This window comes from Citrus sinensis, chromosome 4 (genome assembly GCF_022201045.2).
Source record: "Citrus sinensis cultivar Valencia sweet orange chromosome 4, DVS_A1.0, whole genome shotgun sequence".
In the NCBI taxonomy this organism is placed as follows: Eukaryota; Viridiplantae; Streptophyta; class Magnoliopsida; order Sapindales; family Rutaceae; genus Citrus; species Citrus sinensis.
In genome coordinates, this window is record NC_068559.1 from 11260764 (window position 1) to 11281087 (window position 20324).

A 20324-nucleotide genomic window follows, 5' to 3' on the forward strand; every position below is an offset into this window, starting at 1 on the left:
CGCCAATGTGAACCTCATTTACTCCCTTAATTCTTCTAGTATTCCTGAGTGATCGATTCCGTTGTTGGGAATTATCCGCTTGTCGCTGGAAGAATTCCCAAATCTCTGATGCACTTTTTGACATTAGCTCTCCTCCACTTGTTGCCATTAGCCATTCTTGCACATTCGGCAATAATCCCTCTAAAAAGTATTGGCATTGGTGCCATTTCTCATACCCATGATGTGGACACTTCAAAAGTAGCCCATTGAATCACTCCCATGTCTCGAAAAACTGCTCGTCCTCTCTCTGAGTAAACTCTGAGATTTCCCTGCGAATAGCATTGGTTTTATGCACTGGGAAATGTTTATTCAAAAATTTAGTTACCATTTGTTCCCATGATGAAATGCTATTAGCAGGCAACGTATTTAACCATGAACGAGCTCTATCCTTTAAAGAAAATGGGAATAGTCTAAGTTTAACATCATCATCTGAAAAATTCTCATATTTGAATGTTTGACAAATGGCATGAAAATCATTCAAATGATTATATGGATCCTCATTTTCTAGGCCATAAAATGTAGGGAGACAATTTAACACACTAGGTTTTAATTCAAAACTCCTAGCAGCTACATTTGGGTATCTTATACATGATGTGCTCAAATTTGCTAAAGGACTGAAATAATCTTTAAATGGCCTCTCCTGTGGTTGCAAATCCATTTTATTTTTTACTTGTTTGTGTGTGCGAAGTGTTTTCTCAAGTTCAAGGTCTATAGGTTCAAGATTGGGTACTAATGACCTTCAACCATGCATGCAAAACAAATAAAATAAAAAATAAAGATGCGAACAAAATAAATAAAAATAAAGAAGAGGGAGGAATTACGATACTAACCTTATTGCGCTATTACAAACTTTCTATAAAAATACACAAAAACAAATACGTGAAATAAATTAACTAAAAAGAATTAGTAAGATAAACAAAAATTACAAAGAAAAAAAATAACTTGAAAATTAAATTACAGAAATTTAAAGAAGAGAAAAAGAAAAGAAATTACTAACCTCTAAATGCGGATTCACTTTTTTTTATAAAAAAAATACAATAAAACAAATAAAAGAAATTATTCACAAAAATTAATTCTATAAATTAAAATTACTTACCTCCCCGGCAACGGCGCCAAAAACTTGTTGTGCAAATTTTAATGTACTCGCAAGCGCACGAATCTGTTGTAGTATAGACTAATGGTGACGAGTGTCGATCCCACGAGGAGGTGGATTTTAATTATACATAGAATTAATTTTGTAAATGGGTAGTTGGATTTATGGTGGAAATGATTTGGAATATGCTAATAATTAAATTAAAATGACGAGAATAAATTCTAAAATTGGAATTGCAATTGAGAAAATAAATTAAAGAGAAAATCTATTAAATTGACGTACTTGGGTATCTGGATCCGTATCAACATGCATCATGGGCTAAATAATCCGTATTAATGCCAATTAAATCATGAGGGGGGAATCCACATCTCATGAACCACGCTCTAATCAATATGGTGCTAAGGGCTTATCGTGCCAAATAATAATAACCTTGTACTAGAGGGTCGGTGAAACCAAGGCGGTACTAGACAAGATTAGTATTATTTGTCGACGAGAAGTCAAAACATCCACAAAAACTAGAGGGGAAGAGAAAATAAATTTACCAAATTAAGCCCATGACACATGTTGAGACTTCACCTTCAACCCAAGCTTGAAAGAAAATTAGTCACTCATAATTGAACTAGGGGCAAAATGGAAATTTATTAAAATACGAAGAAAATACAAGATGGAGAAGGAATTACAGAAAATGGATCCCAAAAATGGATTCAGAGATATCAAATTAGGGGGGGGGGGGAGGCCCCCTTTTAATAGATATATGGAGTAAATCATGGCCATCGGATTAAAAACAGTTTGGACGCTCAGGATTGCGCCACGTCATCAGTCAACAATCCACGGTTTGACCACGCGGATGAACAGTAACACGGTTTGACCCGGATGAACAGTAACGCGGTTTGGTTGAAAATAATCCTGCGTGATGCATGCACCGTACGTGAGATTTTTCGTCCACTGATATGCTGCTACGTCACCATCAACAGTACATAAGAATTTTAGCCCAACAGGATCGTGACACCTCATCAGTCAATGCCACATCATCGGTCAATGCCACGTCATCATCCGTCTAGGTGAACAGTGTCGTGAACAGTAACGTATACAGTACCGTACACGTGAATAATACCGTACATGTGAATAGTGCCATTTTTCCTTTTATGCTCCTCCTAAGGTTTTCGACCGTCCTGAGTTCAAAAGTGATGTCCGTTTTGCCGTCTGATTTCTCCTTTATTGTGAAATGACTATAATACCCCTAAAATACATAAAATACTTAATTAAAATAAAACACATGTAATTAAATCACAAGAAGGTTAAATACATAAAAGTAAGGGTTGTTAGTAAGACTTGAAATGTAAAATGACGGTTTTCTCCTTTATAAATATGCATTTTCTAACCCTCAACAATGACCATGGCAGCCAATGCCTATAAAACCCAATCAGGAACTTCTGACAAAGCCATTGCAGAGATTCTTATTGTAAGTTTTACAGGTCAACTTAAAGGTTGGTGGGATCACCTTCTCACTAAGCAGCAACAATTAGAGATCCTAAATGCTATCCAAATAGATGAGAATGGAGCCCCAATTCTTGACGAGTTTAATAACCCTATTCAGGATGTCGTAACCACCCTGATCCTAACCATATCCCTCCATTTCATAGGTGACCCTTCTCACCTTACAGATAAAAATGTTGAGTTACTACATAATTTGAGATGTAGGAAACTTAGTGAATTCCAAGACTACAAAACCACCTTCTTCACCAGACTCTTTCTCAGAGATGATGCAAATCATATAACCTGGAAAGAGAAGTTCTTAGTAGGTTTACCTACTCTTCTTGGTGAAAAGGTTAGAAATTCCATTAAAGCCCTTTATGACAACCGTATTCCTTATGATGAACTCACCTATGGTGAACTAGTCAGTTTTGTCAATAAAGAAGGTTTAAAGATCTGTCAAGATTTGAAATTACAAAAACGACTAAAATGGGAGCTTAGGAAATCTAAGCAAGAATTAGATAGTTTCTGTAAACAATTCAATTATGACCCCTTTAAAACTTCCACTTCCAAAAATTGTAATGGTGAGTGTTCTTCCAGACCTCACAAGAGGCATTACAAATCCAAAAGCTATAGAAAGCCATTCCAGAAACTTAGAGAATCTTCTTATAAGAAACCTCAGAGGCCTTACAAGAAGCCCAACTTCTCTAAGAAAAAGGAATTTAAACCTAAACACAAAGCCCCTTTCAACTACAGAGAAGCCATATGCCATAAGTGTGGTATAAAAGGCCATACTGCAAAGTATTGCAGAATGAATCGAAAGCTTCATGAACTTGGCCTTGATGAAGAAATCCTCTCCAAAATTGCTCCTCTTCTTTTAGAGTCTTCTGACTCTGAGTCTTCCATGTCGGGAGATAGTGATCCCCTTCAGGTCGATGAGCTTATTGACTCAGATACCTCTGCATCCAGCAGTAGTGATTCTAAAACAGATTTTTATTTAAAGAAAATCAATGTTTTGACTAAAGACCAAGAAACTTTTCTTGAACTCGTAAAACATATTTCTGATCCAAATCTTCAAAAGGAATATCTTGATAAGCTTTTGAAAACTCTGGATTTTAACAAATCTGAAACTTCTAAAGTTCCAATTGTAAAGAAGAGTTCTTATGATCTTACTGAGATTTTGGATAAAAAGAAAACAAAGAAAATTGTCCCTAATATCCAAGATCTTCAAAAAGAAATCAAAGATATTAAAATTGAGATTAAGGATTTGAAAGAAAAACAAAAGCATGATTCCGAGACTATTCAACTTCTTTTACAGAAGCAATTGCAGGATAATTCAGATAATGAATCCAATCCTGATAATGGTGATGACAATGACCAAAATTTAGAAAATATTGAGTCTGTACCCAATGATTTTCTATTTGTTTTAAAGCAAATCACCATGAGAAAATATTTGATTAAAATCACTTTAATTTTTTCCAATGATTTTGCAATTGACGCCATTGCCCTTTTTGACACTGGTGCCGATTTAAATTGCATAAGAGAGGACATTGTCCCCAAAAGATTTCATGAGAAAACAAAAGAAAGACTTTCTGCCGCCAACAATTCAAAGCTTAATGTAAATTCTAAAGTTGAAGCTTCAATTCATAACGATGGTTTTGAATTTAAAACTTCTTTTGTTCTTACAAATGACATACACCATGCTGTCATTTTAGGAACCCCTTTTATAAATCTTATCACTCCTTATACTGTCAATTATGATAGTATATCTTTTAAAGTAAAAGACAAAAAGTTTGTTTTCCCATTCATTGAAAAGCCAAAAACAAGAAATTTGAATATTGTTAAAGCATGTTCTGTCTATCAGAATCAAATTAATAATCTTCTCCGATCAAGACAAAGTGATTTAATGTTTTTACAAAAAGATTTAAGTTTAAAAAGAATTGAAAGCCAATTACAAAATGATTTCATCCAAAAGAAAATCTCTGATTTTCAAGATCTAATTGAAAAAGAAATTTGTGCCGATCTACCTTCAGCCTTTTGGAATAGGAAACAACATTTGGTAGATTTGCCTTACGAGAATTCTTTTGACGAAAAATAGATACCTACTAAAGCTCGTCCAATCCAAATGAATATGGATTTGGAACAACATTATAGAACCGAAATAAAAGACTTGGAGTCTAAGGGACTCATTGTAAAATCTAGATCCCCATGGTTTTGTGCCGCTTTTTATGTAAACAAAAATTCTGAAATTTAAAGAGGAGTACTAAGACTAGTCATAAATTATAAACCCCTTAATAAAGCGTTAAAATGGATTAGGTACCCAATACCTAACAAAAAAATTTGCTTCAAAAACTGCATTCTGCTTTCATATTTTCCAAATTTGACATGAAATTAGGTTTTTGGCAAATTTAAATTCATCCAAAAGACCGTTATAAAACCGCTTTTACTGTTCCTTTTGGACAGTATGAGTGGACTGTTATGCCATTTGGGTTGAAAAATGAGCCTTCAGAATTTCAAAGAATTATGAATGACATTTATAACCCTTACTCTGATTTTTGCATTGTTTATATCGATGATGTTTTGATTTTTTCTCAAACCATCGACCAACATTTTAAACATCTAAAGACCTTTTACCTTGCTACCAGAAAAGCTGGTTTAGCAATCTCTAAGTCTAAAGTCTCTTTGTTTCATACAAAGATCAGGTTCCTAGGTCACCATATTTCCAAAGGAACCATTACCCCTATTGAGCGTTCTCTTGCCTTTGCAGACAAGTTTCCTAATAAAATCCTTGATAAAACTCAATTGCAAAGATTTCTAGGAAGTCTAAATTATGTTCTTGATTTCTGTCCAAATATCAACAGGATGTCCAAACCCTTGGATGATAGGTTAAAAAAGAATCATGTTGCCTGGACTGATGAGCATACTAAAGTAGTTAGACTTATAAAGAATTCTGTAAGAAGCATCCCATGTTTATTTCTTGCAAATCCTGCATTACCTAAAATTGTTGAAACTGATGCATCTGATTTAGGTTATGGAGGAATATTAAAGCAAAAAGATAAGGATAAGGAACAGATAGTTCAATATGTTTCTGCACATTGGAATGAATGCCAAAAGAATTATTCAACCATAAAAAAGAAATTCTTTCCATTGTTTTATGCATTTCAAAATTCCAACATGATTTATTAAATCAAAAATTTCTACTTAGAATCGATTGCAAAGCTGCAAAACATGTTTTAGAAAAAGATGTTCAAAACATTGCATCAAAATAAATTTTTGCACGATGGCAAGCCATTTTAAGTGTTTTTGATTTTGATATTGAGTTCATTAAAGGTGATACAAATTTTATTCCTGATTTTCTAACCAGAGAATTTTTGCAGAGCAGATAATGCCGCCGAAGAAAAAGACAAAGGTAAAGCTGTTCTCAAAGATACCGAACCTACAAAAATCACCAAAGAACCTCAATCTACTCCCTCTAAAGAAAAATTACTTTCTTAAGCCATACCCATTAAATCCTGGATTGAAATGGTTGAAGAAGAACAAGAAACCCAATACAAAGCCATCTCCTCTGAACAACAAGTAAAAGAATGGATGGAATCCATTACAAAATCCCCTGAGCTTATACTTGCCTTACAAGGCATTTCAAAATCTAAAGCCCTTTCTCAAATCCCTGAGGAAGAAAAACAAACCTCTAAAGAAATTACAAAACCTCTTTCCCAAAGCCAAAATGTTGTTTTATCTGGTGAAAGTTCATCTTCTCAGATTGTACTTTCCCAGCCAACCTCTTCAAAGAAAACCTCCGATTGGTATGATAAAATCCATTTTCAAAACATTTTAACTATGGAAGATGGTTTTTACCACACTGATCCTTTCCAAGCAATTTCAAAGTTTTTCCCTAAAGGCTGGTTTTTTAAACCATGGGATTTAACAAAACCCTAGCCTTATTATCAAAGTATTTTAGAAGCCACTGAGTCTGTAAAGTTTTAACATTTCTTTCTCAGTGAAACCCATGCTGAGCCGGCCTATTCTACGGCCACCATCTTAAAAGTTCTAAGCCCAAAACAATGGGGTGACTTACTCCATAATCAAAAACGTTTTCCCTCCAATTTCCAAATGCGTTTACCACACTGTTTGGTTTTCTCCTACTAGGATTACCAACAAGCTTGGTTCAACACATTTTTTATTCAAAATCCAAAGAAATCCCATTCATGGTTATTTTTCTTTAATTCAAAAATAACCGTTCAAAGCCTTCCAAATTGGTTTAAACAATGGTGGAACCATTTTGGCCCAATTCCTGATATCCTAACACCAAATACAATCCACTGTTTAAACTTGTTCAAAGCCCATTATACTCCCTCTGAATCCGAGAAAAGGTTTCCCCCCTTTCTCTGTTTCTGTACAAATTTCTTCCTCCCATGGGTATGGATGTGGAATCTCAGATATCACATCCAAGAAACCCAGCTTGTATTACAAAGAACATTTAAAGTAAAATGGTGGTCAAAGTTCGATGAACAGTCAAAATTGACTGAAGCCTTAGTCCGAAATTGGCTCTTTGCCAAAGGATTTCTCCAACCCACCATTAAAGATTCCAAAGCCCAACAAACTTTCTTGTCCCAAAAATCCAAAGCCCAGTCTCTTTTGGCTAGTGCCAAAACAGAAGAAGAATATTTTAAAGTCATGCAGCAGCTTCTCGCCACGCGTTCTGAGACTTCCGTTGCAAGTTCATCCTCATCCACCTCTGGAGATGAAGAACCCTTTATTTCACTTGGTGATAAAAATAAAGACGACTGTTTCGGCATTTTCTCCCTAATAAAGCATTAAAGCTTTGTATGTGAAAAAAAAAAAGAGTAAATTCTGCAATTTTACAATATCCTTGTAATTGCTTTCTCATTTGGTGTAATTACTGTAAATACTTTTGTAATTTTCCTTGTCTTTCTCTGCGTGGTCCTCTGGACACAAGTGAGAGCGCACATGTCTCTTCACCCAAAGATCACATTTTTCAAAGATCAAGGCCCACTTCTGGGAATCTCTCTTAAAGCATCGGCCCCACTCACGTGAAGCCTTATCAAAGCCCATAAAGCAAGTAATCATGATGTCTCCACTCGCTATTGGATTGGTCCCACTCTCTACCAATTATGCATGTGAAGACAAATTTTCATTATTGTTTTTCAAAAGCATTAATTGTATAAAAGAGGAGGTGAAGACGGAGACTCACCAATTCTTTTTCTTCGGAGAAATTTTCTCTCAATCACCCTCTCTTCTCTTCCTTCTCTCTAAAACTCTCTCTGGGAATAAGAATCAGGAATCAGAAGACAAAAGGAAATTTTCCTGTCTTCAGATTAATTTCCCATAATTTCCTTTTCTTATCTACAAAGCAAAAGCATTCGATGTAAGTATTTTATTTTCAATTTATTTTAAAGCATTAAAGCATTTGTAATTTTATTTAAAGCCTTGAATGTATGTTTCAATTTCTGTAATTCAATTTAAAGCATCTTCTGCAAATTTGATCTTCTATATCAGAATCTGCCATAAAACTGCTACGTTCCTCCGAGGCAAACAGACCAGATCTCGATCCTCAGTTGTAAATCTTCTTTGCTCCCTCTATTCCTTCAGAGCACCATTTTCGGGAACCGGATCTGGTACTGTGTATGCACCCAAGCCTATAGATGTATGTTTGTTGCTAGGCTTGCCTAAAGAACCTAATAAATATTTGGTAAATCAAAATCATTTGAGTCTCCGTCTTCACCTCCTCTTTTATACAATTAATGCTTTTGAAAAGCAATAATGAAAATTTGTCTTCACATGCATAATTGGCAGAGAGTGGGACCAATCCAATGGCGAGTGGAGACATCATGATTACTTGCTTTATGGGCTTTGATAAGGCTTCACGTGAGTGGGGCCGATGCTTTAAGAGAGATTCCCGGAAGTGGGCCTTGATCTTTGAAAAATGTGATCTTTGGGTGAAGAGACATGTGCGCTCTCACTTGTGTCCAGAGGATCACCCAGAGAAAGACAAGGAAAATTACAAAAGTATTTACAGTAATTACACCAAATGAGAAAGCAATTACAAGGATATTGTAAAATTGCAGAATTTACTCTTTTTTTTTCACATACAAAGCTTTAATGCTTTATTGGGGAGAAAATGCCGAAACAGTCGTTTTCATTTTCGTCACCAAGTGAAATAAAGGGTTCTTCATCTCCAGAGGTGGATGAGGATGAACTTGCAACAGAAGTCTCAGAACGCGTGGCGAGAAGCTGCTGCATGACTTTAAAATATTCTTCTTCTGTTTTGGCACTGGCCAAAAGAGACTGGGCTTTGGATTTTTGGGACAAGAAAGTTTGTTGGGCTTTGGAATCTTTAATGGTGGGTTGGAGAAATCCTTTGGCAGAGAGCCAATTTCGGACTAAGGCCTCAGTCAATTTTGACTGTTCATCGAACTTTGACCACCATTTTACTTTAAATGTTCTTTGTAATACAAGCTGGGTTTCTTGGGTGTGATATCTGAGATTCCACATCCATACCCATGGGAGGAAGAAATTTGTACAGAAACAGAGAAAGGGGGGAAACCTTTTCTTGGATTCAGAGGGAGTATAATGGGCTTTGAACAAGTTTAAACAGTGGATTGCAATTGGTGTTAGGACATCAGGAATTGGGCCAAAATGGTTCCACCATTGTTTAAACCAATTTGGAAGGCTTTGAACGGTTATTTTTGAATTAAAGAAAAATAACCATGAATGGGATTTCTTTGGATTTTGAATAAAAAATGTGTTGAACCAAGCTTGTTGGTAATCCTAGTAGGAGAAAACCAAACAGTGTGGTAAACGCATTTGGAAATTTGAGGGAAAACGTTTTTTATTATGGAGTAAGTCACCCCATTGTTTTGGGCTTAGAAATTTTAAGATGGTGGCCGTAGAATAGGCCGGCTCAGCATGGGTTTCACTGAGAAAGAAATGTTTAAACTTTACAGACTCAGTGGCTTCTAAAATACTTTGATAATAAGGCTGGGGTTTGTTAAATCTCATGGTTTAAAAAACCAGCCTTTAGGGAAAAACTTTGAAATTGCTTGGAAAGGATCAGTGTGGTAAAAACCATCTTCCATAGTTAAAATGTTTTGAAAATGGGTTTTATCATACCACTCGGAGGTTTTCTTTGAAGAGGTTGGCTGGGAAAGTACAATCTGAGAAGATGAACTTTCACCAGATAAAACAACATTTTGGCTTTGGGAAAGAGGTTTTGTAATTTCTTTAGAGGTTTGTTTTTCTTCCTCAGGGATTTGAGAAAGGGCTTTAGATTTTGAAATGCCTTGTAAGGCAAGTATAAGCTCAGGGGATTTTGTAATGGATTCCATCCATTCTTTTACTTGTTGTTCAGAGGAGATGGCTTTGTATTGGGTTTCTTGTTCTTCTTCAACCATTTCAATCCAGGATTTAATAGGTATGGCTGAAGAAAGTAATTTTGCTTTAGAGGGAGTAGATTGAGGTTCTTTGGTGGTTTTTGTAGGTTCGGTATCTTTGAGAACAGCTTTACCTTTGTCTTTTTTCTTCGACGGCATTATCTACTCTGCAAAAATTCTCGGTTAGAAAATCAGGAATAAAATTTGTATCACCTTTAATGAACTCAATATCAAAATAAAAAACACTTAAAATGGCTTGCCATCGTGCAAAAATTTGTTTTGTTACAATGTTTTGAACATCTTTTTCTAAAACATGTTTTGCAGCTTTGCAATCGATTCTAAGTAGAAATTTTTGATTTAATAAATCATGTTGGAATTTTGAAATGCATAAAACAATGGAAAGAATTTCTTTTTTTATGGTTGAATAATTCTTTTGGCATTCATTCCAATGTGCAGAAACATATTGAACTATCTGTTCTTTATCCTTATCTTTTTGCTTTAATATTCCTCCATAACCTAAATCAGATGCATCAGTTTCAACAATTTTAGGTAATGCAGGATTTGCAAGAAATAAACATGGGATGCTTCTTACAGAATTCTTTATAAGTCTAACTACTTTAGTATGCTCATCAGTCCAGGCAACAGGATTCTTTTTTAACCTATCATGCAAAGGTTTGGACATCCTGTTGATATTTGGACAGAAATCAAGAACATAATTTAGACTTCCTAGAAATCTTTGCAATTGAGTTTTATCAGGAAACTTGTCTGCAAAGGCAAGAGAACGCTCAATAGGGGTAATAGTTCCTTTGGAAATATGGTGACCTAGGAACCTGATCTTTGTATGAAACAAAGAGACTTTAGACTTAGAGATTGCTAAACTAGCTTTTCTGGTAGCAAGGTAAAAGGTCTTTAGATGTTTAAAATGTTGGTCGATGGTTTGAGAAAAAATCAAAACATCATCGATATAAACAATGCAAAAATCAGAATAAGGGTTATAAATATCGTTCATAATTCTTTGAAATTTTGAGGCGTATTTTTCAACCCAAATGGCATAACAGTCCACTCATACTATCCAAAAGGAACAGTAAAAGCGGTTTTATAACGGTCTTTTGGATGAATTTGAATTTGCCAAAAACCTGATTTCATGTCAAATTTGGAAAATATGAAAGCAGAATGCAGTTTTTGAAGCAAATCTTTTTTGTTAGGTATTGGGTACCTAATCCATTTTAACGCTTTATTAAGGGGTTTATAATTTATGACTAGTCTTGGTACTCCTCTTTCAATTTCAGAATTTTTGTTTACATAAAAAGCGGCACAAGACCATGGGGATCTAGATTTTACAATGAGTCCCTCAGACTCCAAGTCTTTTATTTCGGTTCTACAATGTTGTTCCAAATCCATATTCATTTGGATTGGACGAGCTTTAGTAGGTATCTGTTTTTCGTCAAAAGAATTCTCGTAAGGCAAATCTACCAAATGTTGTTTCCTATTCCAAAAGGCTGAAGGTAGATCGGCACAAATTTCTTTTTTAATTAGATCTTTCAAATCAGAGATTTTCTTTTGGATGAAATCATTTTGTAATTGGCTTTCAATTCTTTTTAAACTTAAATCTTTTTGTAAAAACATTAAATCACTTTGTCTTGATCAGAGAAGATTATTAATTTGATTCTGATAAACAGAACATGCTTTAACAATATTCAAATTTCTTGTTTTTGGCTTTTCAATGAATGGGAAAACAAACTTTTTGTCTTTTGCTTTAAAAGGTATACTATCATAATTGACAGTATAAGGAGTGATAAGTGTTGAGTGTTAGAAAATGCATATTTATAAAGGAGAAAACCGTCATTTTACATTTCAAGTCTTACTAACAACCCTTACTTTTATGTATTTAACCTTCTTGTGATGTAATTACGTGTGTGTTATTTTAATTAAGTAATTTATGTATTTTAGGGGCATTATAGTCATTTCACAATAAAGGAGAGATCAGACGGCAAAACGGACATCACTTTTGAACTCAGGACGGTCGAAAACCTTAGGAGGAGCATAAAAGGAAAAATGGCACTATTCACATGTACGGTACTATTCACGTGTACGATACTGTATACGTTACTGTTCACGACACTGTTCACATAGACGGATGATGACGTGGCATTGACCGATGATGTGGCATTGACTGATGAGGTGTCACGATCCTGTTGGACTAAAATTCTTATGTACTGTTGATGGTGACGTGGCAGCATATCAGTGGACGAAAAATCTCGCGTACGGTGCATGCATCACACAGGATTATTTTCAACCAAACCGCGTTACTGTTCATCCGGGTCAAACCGCGTTACTGTTCAAAGTCGGGTCAAACCGTGTTACTGTTCATCCGCGTGGTCAAACCGTGGACTGTTGACTGATGACGTGGCGCAATCCTGAGCGTCCAAACTATTTTTAATCCGATGGCCATGATTTACTCCATGTATCTATAAAAAGGGGGCCTCCCCCCCCTAATTTGATATCTCTGAATCCATTTTTGGGATCCATTTTCTGTAATTCCCTCTCCATCTTGTATTTTCTTCGTATTTTAATAAATTCCCATTTTGCCCCTAGTTCAATTATGAGTGGCTAATTTTCTTTCAAGCTTGGGTTGAAGGTGAAGTCTCAACATGTGTCATGGGCTTAATTTGGTAAATTTACTTTCTCTTCCCCTCTAGTTTTTGTGGATGTTTTGACTTCTCGTCGACAAATAATACTAATCTTGTCTAGTACCGCCTTGGTTTCACCGGCCCTCTAGTACAAGGTTATTATTATTTGGCACGATAAGCCCTTAGCACCATATTGATTAGAGCGTGGTTCATGAGGTGTGGATTCCCCCCTCATGATTTAATTGGCATTAATACGGATTATTTAGCCCATGATGCATGTTGATACGGATCCAGATACCCAAGTACGTCATTTCAATAGAATTATCTTCAATTTATTCTCGCCATTGCAATTCCAATTTTAGAATTTATTCTCGCCATTTTAATTTAAGTTTTAGCATATACCAAATCATTTCCACCATAAATCCAACAACCCATTTACAAAATTAATTCTATACACAATTAAAATCCACCTCCTCGTGGGATCGACACTCGTCACCATAGATCTATACTACAATAGATTCGTGCGCTTGCGAGTACATTAAAATTTGCACAACAAGTTTTTGGCGCCGTTGCCGGGGAGGTAAGTAATTTTAATTCATAGAATTAATTTTTGTGAATAATTTCTTTTATTTGTTTTCTTGTATTTTTTTTTATTATTAAAAAAAAAAAGAAAAAAAAGTGAATCTACATATAAAGGTTAGTATTTCTTTTCTTTTTCTCTTCTTTAAAATTCTGTAATTTAATTTTCAATTTATTTATTTTTTCTTTGTAATTTTTGTTTATTTTATTAATTTAATTTTTTTTTTCACGTATTTATTTTTGTGTATTTTTATAGAAAGGTTGTAATAGCGCAATAAGGTTAGTATTGTAATTTCTCTCTTCTTTATTTTATTTGTATTTATTTTGTTCCATCTTCATTTTCATTTTATTTATTTTGCATGCATGGTCGTAGGTCATTATTACCTAATCTTGAACCTATAGACCTTGAACTTGAGAAAACAATTCGCACACAAAAACACGTTAAAAATAAAATGGATTTACAAGCACCACAGGAGAGGCCATTTAAGGACTATTTTAGTCCCTTAGCTAATTTGAGCACGTCATGCATAAGATACCCAAATGTAGCTGCTAGGAGTTTTGAATTAAAACCTAGTGTGTTAAATTGTCTCCCTACATTTTATGGCCTAGAAAATGAGGATCCATATAATCATTTGAATGATTTTCATGCCATTTGTCAAACATTCAAATATGAGAATTTTTCAGATGATGATGTTAAACTTAGACTATTCCCATTTTCTTTAAAGGATAGAGCCCGTTCATGGCTTAATACATTGCCTGCTAATAGCATTTCATCATGGGAACAAATGGTAACTAAATTTTTAAATAAATATTTCCCAGTGCATAAAACCAATGCTATTCGCAGGGAAATCTCAGAGTTTACCCAGAGAGAGGACGAGCAATTTTTCGAAACATGGGAGCGATTCAATGGGCTACTCTTGAAGTGTCCACATCATGGGTACGAGAAATGGCACCAATGCCAATACTTTTTAGAGGGATTACTGCCGAATGTGCAAGAATGGCTAATGGCAACAAGTGGAGGAGAGCTAATGTCAAAAAGTGCATCAGAGATTTGGGAATTCTTCCAGCGACAAGCGGATAATTCCCAACAACGGAGTCGATCACTCAGGAATACTAGACGAATTAAGGGAGTAAATGAGGTTCAAATTGGCGAGTCAACTTCGGGAATCAAAGAAGTCAAGGAGATGGTTGAAGGTCTTGCTCGACAAATAGCATCGTTATCGACTGCTAAATCAACAGAACCACATGACCATGACTCATACTCAGATCAAGCCAATGCCATAGGTGTAATGAGAAAGCCATCAAATTACAACCCATACTCCAACACATATAACCCTGGATGGAGAGACCACCCCAATTTTTCATGGTCTCAAGGATTCCAACAGAATGGACCAACAGCTCCAGCTCCACCAATTCCACAAAATCCTCAAGCCTCTCAGCCACCATTTAGACCATACAATCAGAACCAGAACCACTCTCAACCTAGACCATGGGAGGATGCATTCCAGAATTTTAGGAATGTTACTCACTCCACGATTGAGCAACAGAACCGCACCATTGATGGACTACGAAATGAGTTGAGAGCAGGCTTCAACTCACAAGCTCAATCTGTTTCAAGCCTCGAGAAGATGGTGGGACAACTTGCTTCTTCAGTTCAGACCTTGGCAATGACTGTTGAGAAAGGAAAATTTCCAAGTCAACCAGTGCCTAATCCTAAAGGAGTGCATGAAGCGAGTACCAGTTCACCACAACAGCATGGAGAGGTCAAAGCAATAATGACCTTGCGAAAAGGAAAAGAAATCGACAACAAAGTAGAGATGCCGGTGACAAAGGAAAATCAAATTGTACCTGTGAACGTTGAGGACTCACCACCGGAGGAGAGAGAAGAAGCCAACCCACGAGAATACGTTCCCAAAGCTCCATTTCCTCAGAGGTTAGCGAAAGGAAAAAAGGGAAAATCTACAGGTGAGATTCTCGAAATCTTCAAACAGGTAAGTGTTAACATCCCTTTACTTGATGCTATAAAGCAAGTTCCATCTTATGCCAAGTTTCTTAAAGATTTGTGTACTAAAAAGAGAAACATGCATGTTCAAAAGAAGGCATTTTTAACAGAAAACGTTAGTTCTATACTCCAACATAAAATTCCTTTAAAATGCAAAGACCCAGGCTCCCCCACTATCTCATGTAGTATAGGGAACCACACAATTGAGAATGCTTTGTTGGATTTAGGAGCTAGTGTAAATTTATTGCCTTACTCTGTGTTTGTGAAACTTGGACTGGGAGAATTACACCCAACTCCAGTGGTGTTACAACTTGCAGATCGGTCCACGAAAATACCTCGTGGTATTGTGGAGGATGTACTTATCCAGGTAGACAAGTTTTATTTTCCTGTTGATTTCATTGTAATTGACACTCAACCAATACAGGATTCAAGGAAGCACATCCCCATTATTCTAGGCCGACCTTTCTTGGCAACTGCGGATGCTCACATTCAATGTAGAACTGGAAATATGCAGTTGTCCTTCGGCAACATGACTATGGAGCTGAACATCTTCAACATTGCCAAACAACCTCACAGTGCAGATGATGGAATTGTTGATGTGGATTTAATCGAAGCATTAGTTGATGACACTTTTCTTTCAAACCTTAGTGATGATCCTTTACAAACATGTTTAACTCACTTTGGTTTTGATTTTGATATTGACAGATCGGTTGATGAGGTCAACGCCCTGCTTGACTCAGCACCATCTATGGACACTAATAAATGGAAGTCAAGAGTTGAACAACTAGCACCATCAGAGAAGAAACTCATCCCATCATCAGAATCACCACCGAAACTCGAGCTCAAACCATTACCCAACACATTGGAATATGCATTTTTGGGAGAAGAAAGTACTCTACCGGTAATCATCTCATCATCCCTCAATGACGAACAAAAAGGTAAGTTGTTGGATGTTTTAAAAGACCACAAAGGAGCATTAGGATGGACCATAGCAGACATCAAAGGTATAAATCCAGTAGATTGCATGCATTACATTCACCTTGATGAAAATGCTAAAACTACTAGGGAGATGCAACGTCGGTTAAATCCTAACATGAAAGAAGTTGTTAGAACTGAGGTCCTTAAGCTATTAGATGCAGGTATCATTTACCCAATTTCTGATAGTTCATGGGTCAGTCCTGTACAAGTTGTCCCTAAAAAGTCAGGAGTCACAGTAGTTACCAATGCTGATAATGAATTGATACCCACTAGAGTGACTACAGGATGGCGTGTATGCATTGATTATAGAAAATTGAATTCTGTCACACGTAAAGACCATTTTCCTTTACCATTTATTGATCAAATGCTTGATAGATTAGCAGGCCATGAATTTTATTGCTTTCTAGATGGTTACTCAGGATATAATCAGATTCCCATAGCACCAAAAGATCAAGAGAAAACTACTTTCACTTGCCCTTTTGGCACATTTGCATATAGGAGAATGCCATTTGGATTATGTAATGCACCTGCTACATTTCAACGATGCATGTTGAGCATTTTTTCTGATATGGTGGAACGATTCCTTGAAGTCTTTATGGATGATTTTTCTGTCTTTGGTGACTCGTTTGATCAATGTTTACATCATCTAACACTAGTTCTGCAGAGATGTATCGAGAAGAACTTGGTCTTAAATTGGGAGAAATGCCATTTTATGGTAAAACAAGGTATTGTTCTCGGTCACATCATTTCGAGCAAAGGTATTGAGGTTGACAAAGCCAAGGTGGATCTCATTTCTAATCTTCCTCCACCCAAAACAGTCAGAGAAGTAAGATCTTTCCTTGGGCATGCTGGTTTCTATAGACGTTTCATTAAAGATTTTAGCAAAGTTTCTAGACCCTTATGCAATTTACTTGCTAAGGATGTACCTTTTATCTTTAATGATTCATGTCTTATGGCTTTTGAAAAATTAAAGCAATTGTTGACATCATCACCCATCATTCAGGCCCCAAACTGGAGCTTACCATTTGAACTTATGTGTGATGCATCTGATTATGCAGTAGGAGCAGTTTTAGGACAAAGAGTTGATCGAATTCCTCATGTTATTTACTATGCTAGTATGACATTGAATGATGCACAGTTGAACTATTCAACTACTGAAAAAGAAATGCTAGCAGTAGTGTTTGCATTGGAAAAATTTCGATCTTATCTCATTGGTTGTAAAATAATTATATTCACAGATCATACTGCTCTTAAATATCTTCTCACAAAGAAAGATGCAAAAGCTAGACTAATTCGTTGGGTGTTACTTTTGCAGGAATTTGACTTGGAATTCAAAGATAAGAAAGGGTCAGAAAATGTTGTGGCGGACCATCTCTCTCGTCTTCACTTTGACACAATTACAGAGCCATTAATATTAAATGAGTCATTTCCAGATGAACAATTAATGAGTGTGGAAGTATTACCTTGGTATGCTGATATAGTTAATTATCTTGTTACAGGTAAACTTCCAGAGCATTGGACCAAGCAAGATAAGGCTAAATTCTTTGCAGAAATAAAGAATTTCTTTTGGGATGACCCATATTTGTTCAAGTATTGTGCAGACCAAATTGTTAGACGATGTGTCCCTGAAAATGAAATTCAGAATATTCTTTCATTCTGCCATGAACAAGCGTGTGGAGGCCATTTCAGTGCTAAGAAAACAGCTACAAAAGTTTTACAATGTGGTTTCTATTGGCCAACTATATTTCGAGATGCTTACACTTTCTGTTCTTCATGTGATAGGTGTCAACGAATGGGGAGCATTACACGAAGAAACATGATGCCACTAAATCCAATTTTAGTGGTTGAGATTTTTGACGTATGGGGTATCGACTTCATGGGACCCTTTCCCCCTTCTTTTGGCCATCAATACATATTGGTTGGTGTTGACTACGTCTCGAAATGGGTAGAAGCAATTCCATGTAGAACCAATGATCACAAGGTGGTGATAGAATTTTTGAAAAACAACATTGTCTCACGCTTTGGATTCCCTCGAGCAATAGTCAGTGATGGTGGTGCCCACTTCTGTAACAAAGCATTCAAAGCTCTTTTGACAAAGTATTCAATCACACATAAAGTGGCGACCCCGTATCATCCGCAAACCAGTGGCCAAGTTGAGATCTCCAATCGAGAAATAAAGCACATATTAGAAAAAACGGTGAGGCCGGACAGAAAAGATTGGTCATTAAGACTTGATGATGCCTTATGGGCATATAGAACGGCTTTCAAGACCCCGATTGGGATGTCACCCTACAGGCTAGTGTATGGAAAAGCTTGCCACCTACCTGTGGAACTCGAGCATCGTGCATATTGGGCCATCAAGAAATTCAATTTTGACATGCAGCATGCCAGCTCAGAAAGACGATTACAACTGGCAGAACTTGAAGAAATTCGCAATGATGCATACGAAAATGCCAAGATTTACAAGCAACGAATGAAAGTCTTTCATGACAAGCACATTATGAGAAAATCTTTCACTCCAGGTCAGAAAGTGCTTTTGTTCAATTCTCGCTTGCACCTATTCCCAGGTAAGTTACGCTCTCGTTGGTCTGGCCCATTTATTGTTCATACTGTTTTTCCACATGGGGCAATTGAAATTAAAGACCCAAAAAATGGTGTCACGTTTAAAGTTAATGGTCAAAGATTAAAGCCATATCTAGAGTACCAACCACATGAAGAAGACACTGAAATAAATTTGAGTGACCCACCAAATTTGAATTGATTTTTTTTTCTTTTCGTTGATTTGATTTTTCTTTCTTTCTTTTTATTATTATTCTTTTGCTAATTGAAATTGTTTTTGCATAAGTGTGTTTATTTTACCATTAAGTTTTCTCTTATCATTTTTAATCATGAGTCTCATACTTAGACCGTTCCTCCTGAACATTCTTAAACCACTTCAACGTGTCAAAACTCATCTCAAAAGACAGATTCAATTTTGTAAAACACATCGCATTTGGGCTCTACAACCACCAGAGTTAGTAGCCTATGTTGAGGGTTTAGAACACCAACTCAGAGACATTGAGAGAAGTGTTTACGACATCCAGTTGGAGCTTGAGGTAAATTCAATAAGAGGACGATTTTAATTTTCTTTGTGTGTTTTAATTTGTTTTTCTATTTGTGTGCTTTAGTTTGTTACCCCGGTGAAGTGGCGGATAACGGTACTCCGTGACAATCAAGTCGGTTACTTCAGTTTCCCATAATAACTGATATTCTGAGGCGAAGGTATGGACAGAAACGAGATTCTAGCGAAGCTTCACAAGCGATTCCCTTCACTTCCTCAGAATGCCCTCCTTACGATCTATAAAGCTCGGTCCGAACGCATGCGATTACTCATGAGGAATAACATACCTGCTGACATCCGTTGGTTAATCGAGGCTAAAGTACGATCGGCAGGTGAGTTACCTCCAAAATTTATTGCATACATGCCTGGTTGTGGTAAAGGAAATTATGCAAGAAAACGACGAGCTCGAAGAATTTCTGTTGCTTGTCATAAGTGTGCCAGAATGAGTTGCAATAAAAACCCATGTTCTTTAGGAATGGTGTCTGATAACAGGGAAGATAAGATTCAATTCATTAGGGATGGCTTGAATAAGGAGTCATTGGATGATATCCTTTTGTCTCTTGAAACGCATCCCAGTGGATATGTGCAAGGAGCGATTCTCCAGTTATGGCCGTTATTCCAGAAAGAGCATGCACGATATAGTCTCGGGAATCTGACTATAAACGACCCTGTTTGCCAGTTTATAAGAAAACTGGATAGGAAGCCTATCCTCGACCCATAGAGGGCGTTCAAGCCGTTTCTGGACGTAAAACCAGAGGAAGATGTGAGCCACAGTCGCAACTACCTGTAAATATCCTTTTACTTTATTGTTATTTTATTTCACTATTGTCTTATTGTTTGCATTATTGTCTTTAATAATTTTATTACTGTTTGCTTTTTCCTTTTTACTGTTTTCTTTTTGACTTGCGAGCCACGTGCTTTACGCGTTATTTGACACTGACATATTACCTCATACACAACCATGACCCACTATCACCAAGACTCTTAAATGTGATTTCTTTTTTGTCAAGCACTCACAAATTGTTTTCGAGAAGTATCA

The 20324-nt window shown here is 36.3% G+C and overlaps 1 protein-coding gene and 1 non-coding gene across 2 annotated transcripts; one reads left to right on the forward strand and one right to left on the reverse strand.

The window, feature by feature from the left end:
- Nucleotides 1-14041: 14041 nt before the first annotated feature.
- On the reverse strand, nucleotides 14042-14145 carry LOC127901996 (small nucleolar RNA R71). Its single transcript, XR_008054401.1, has one exon. It is a non-coding gene; the product is annotated as a small nucleolar RNA R71 (small nucleolar RNA).
- Nucleotides 14146-14195: 50 nt separating this feature from the next.
- Nucleotides 14196-14596, forward strand: LOC127901744 (uncharacterized; the record flags this gene model as incomplete). The annotated part of the gene is made up of 1 exon (XM_052439216.1): nucleotides 14196-14596. A coding segment is annotated over exon 1 (387 nt), but the record flags the coding sequence as incomplete, so codon positions are not given.
- Nucleotides 14597-20324: the final 5728 nt, after the last annotated feature.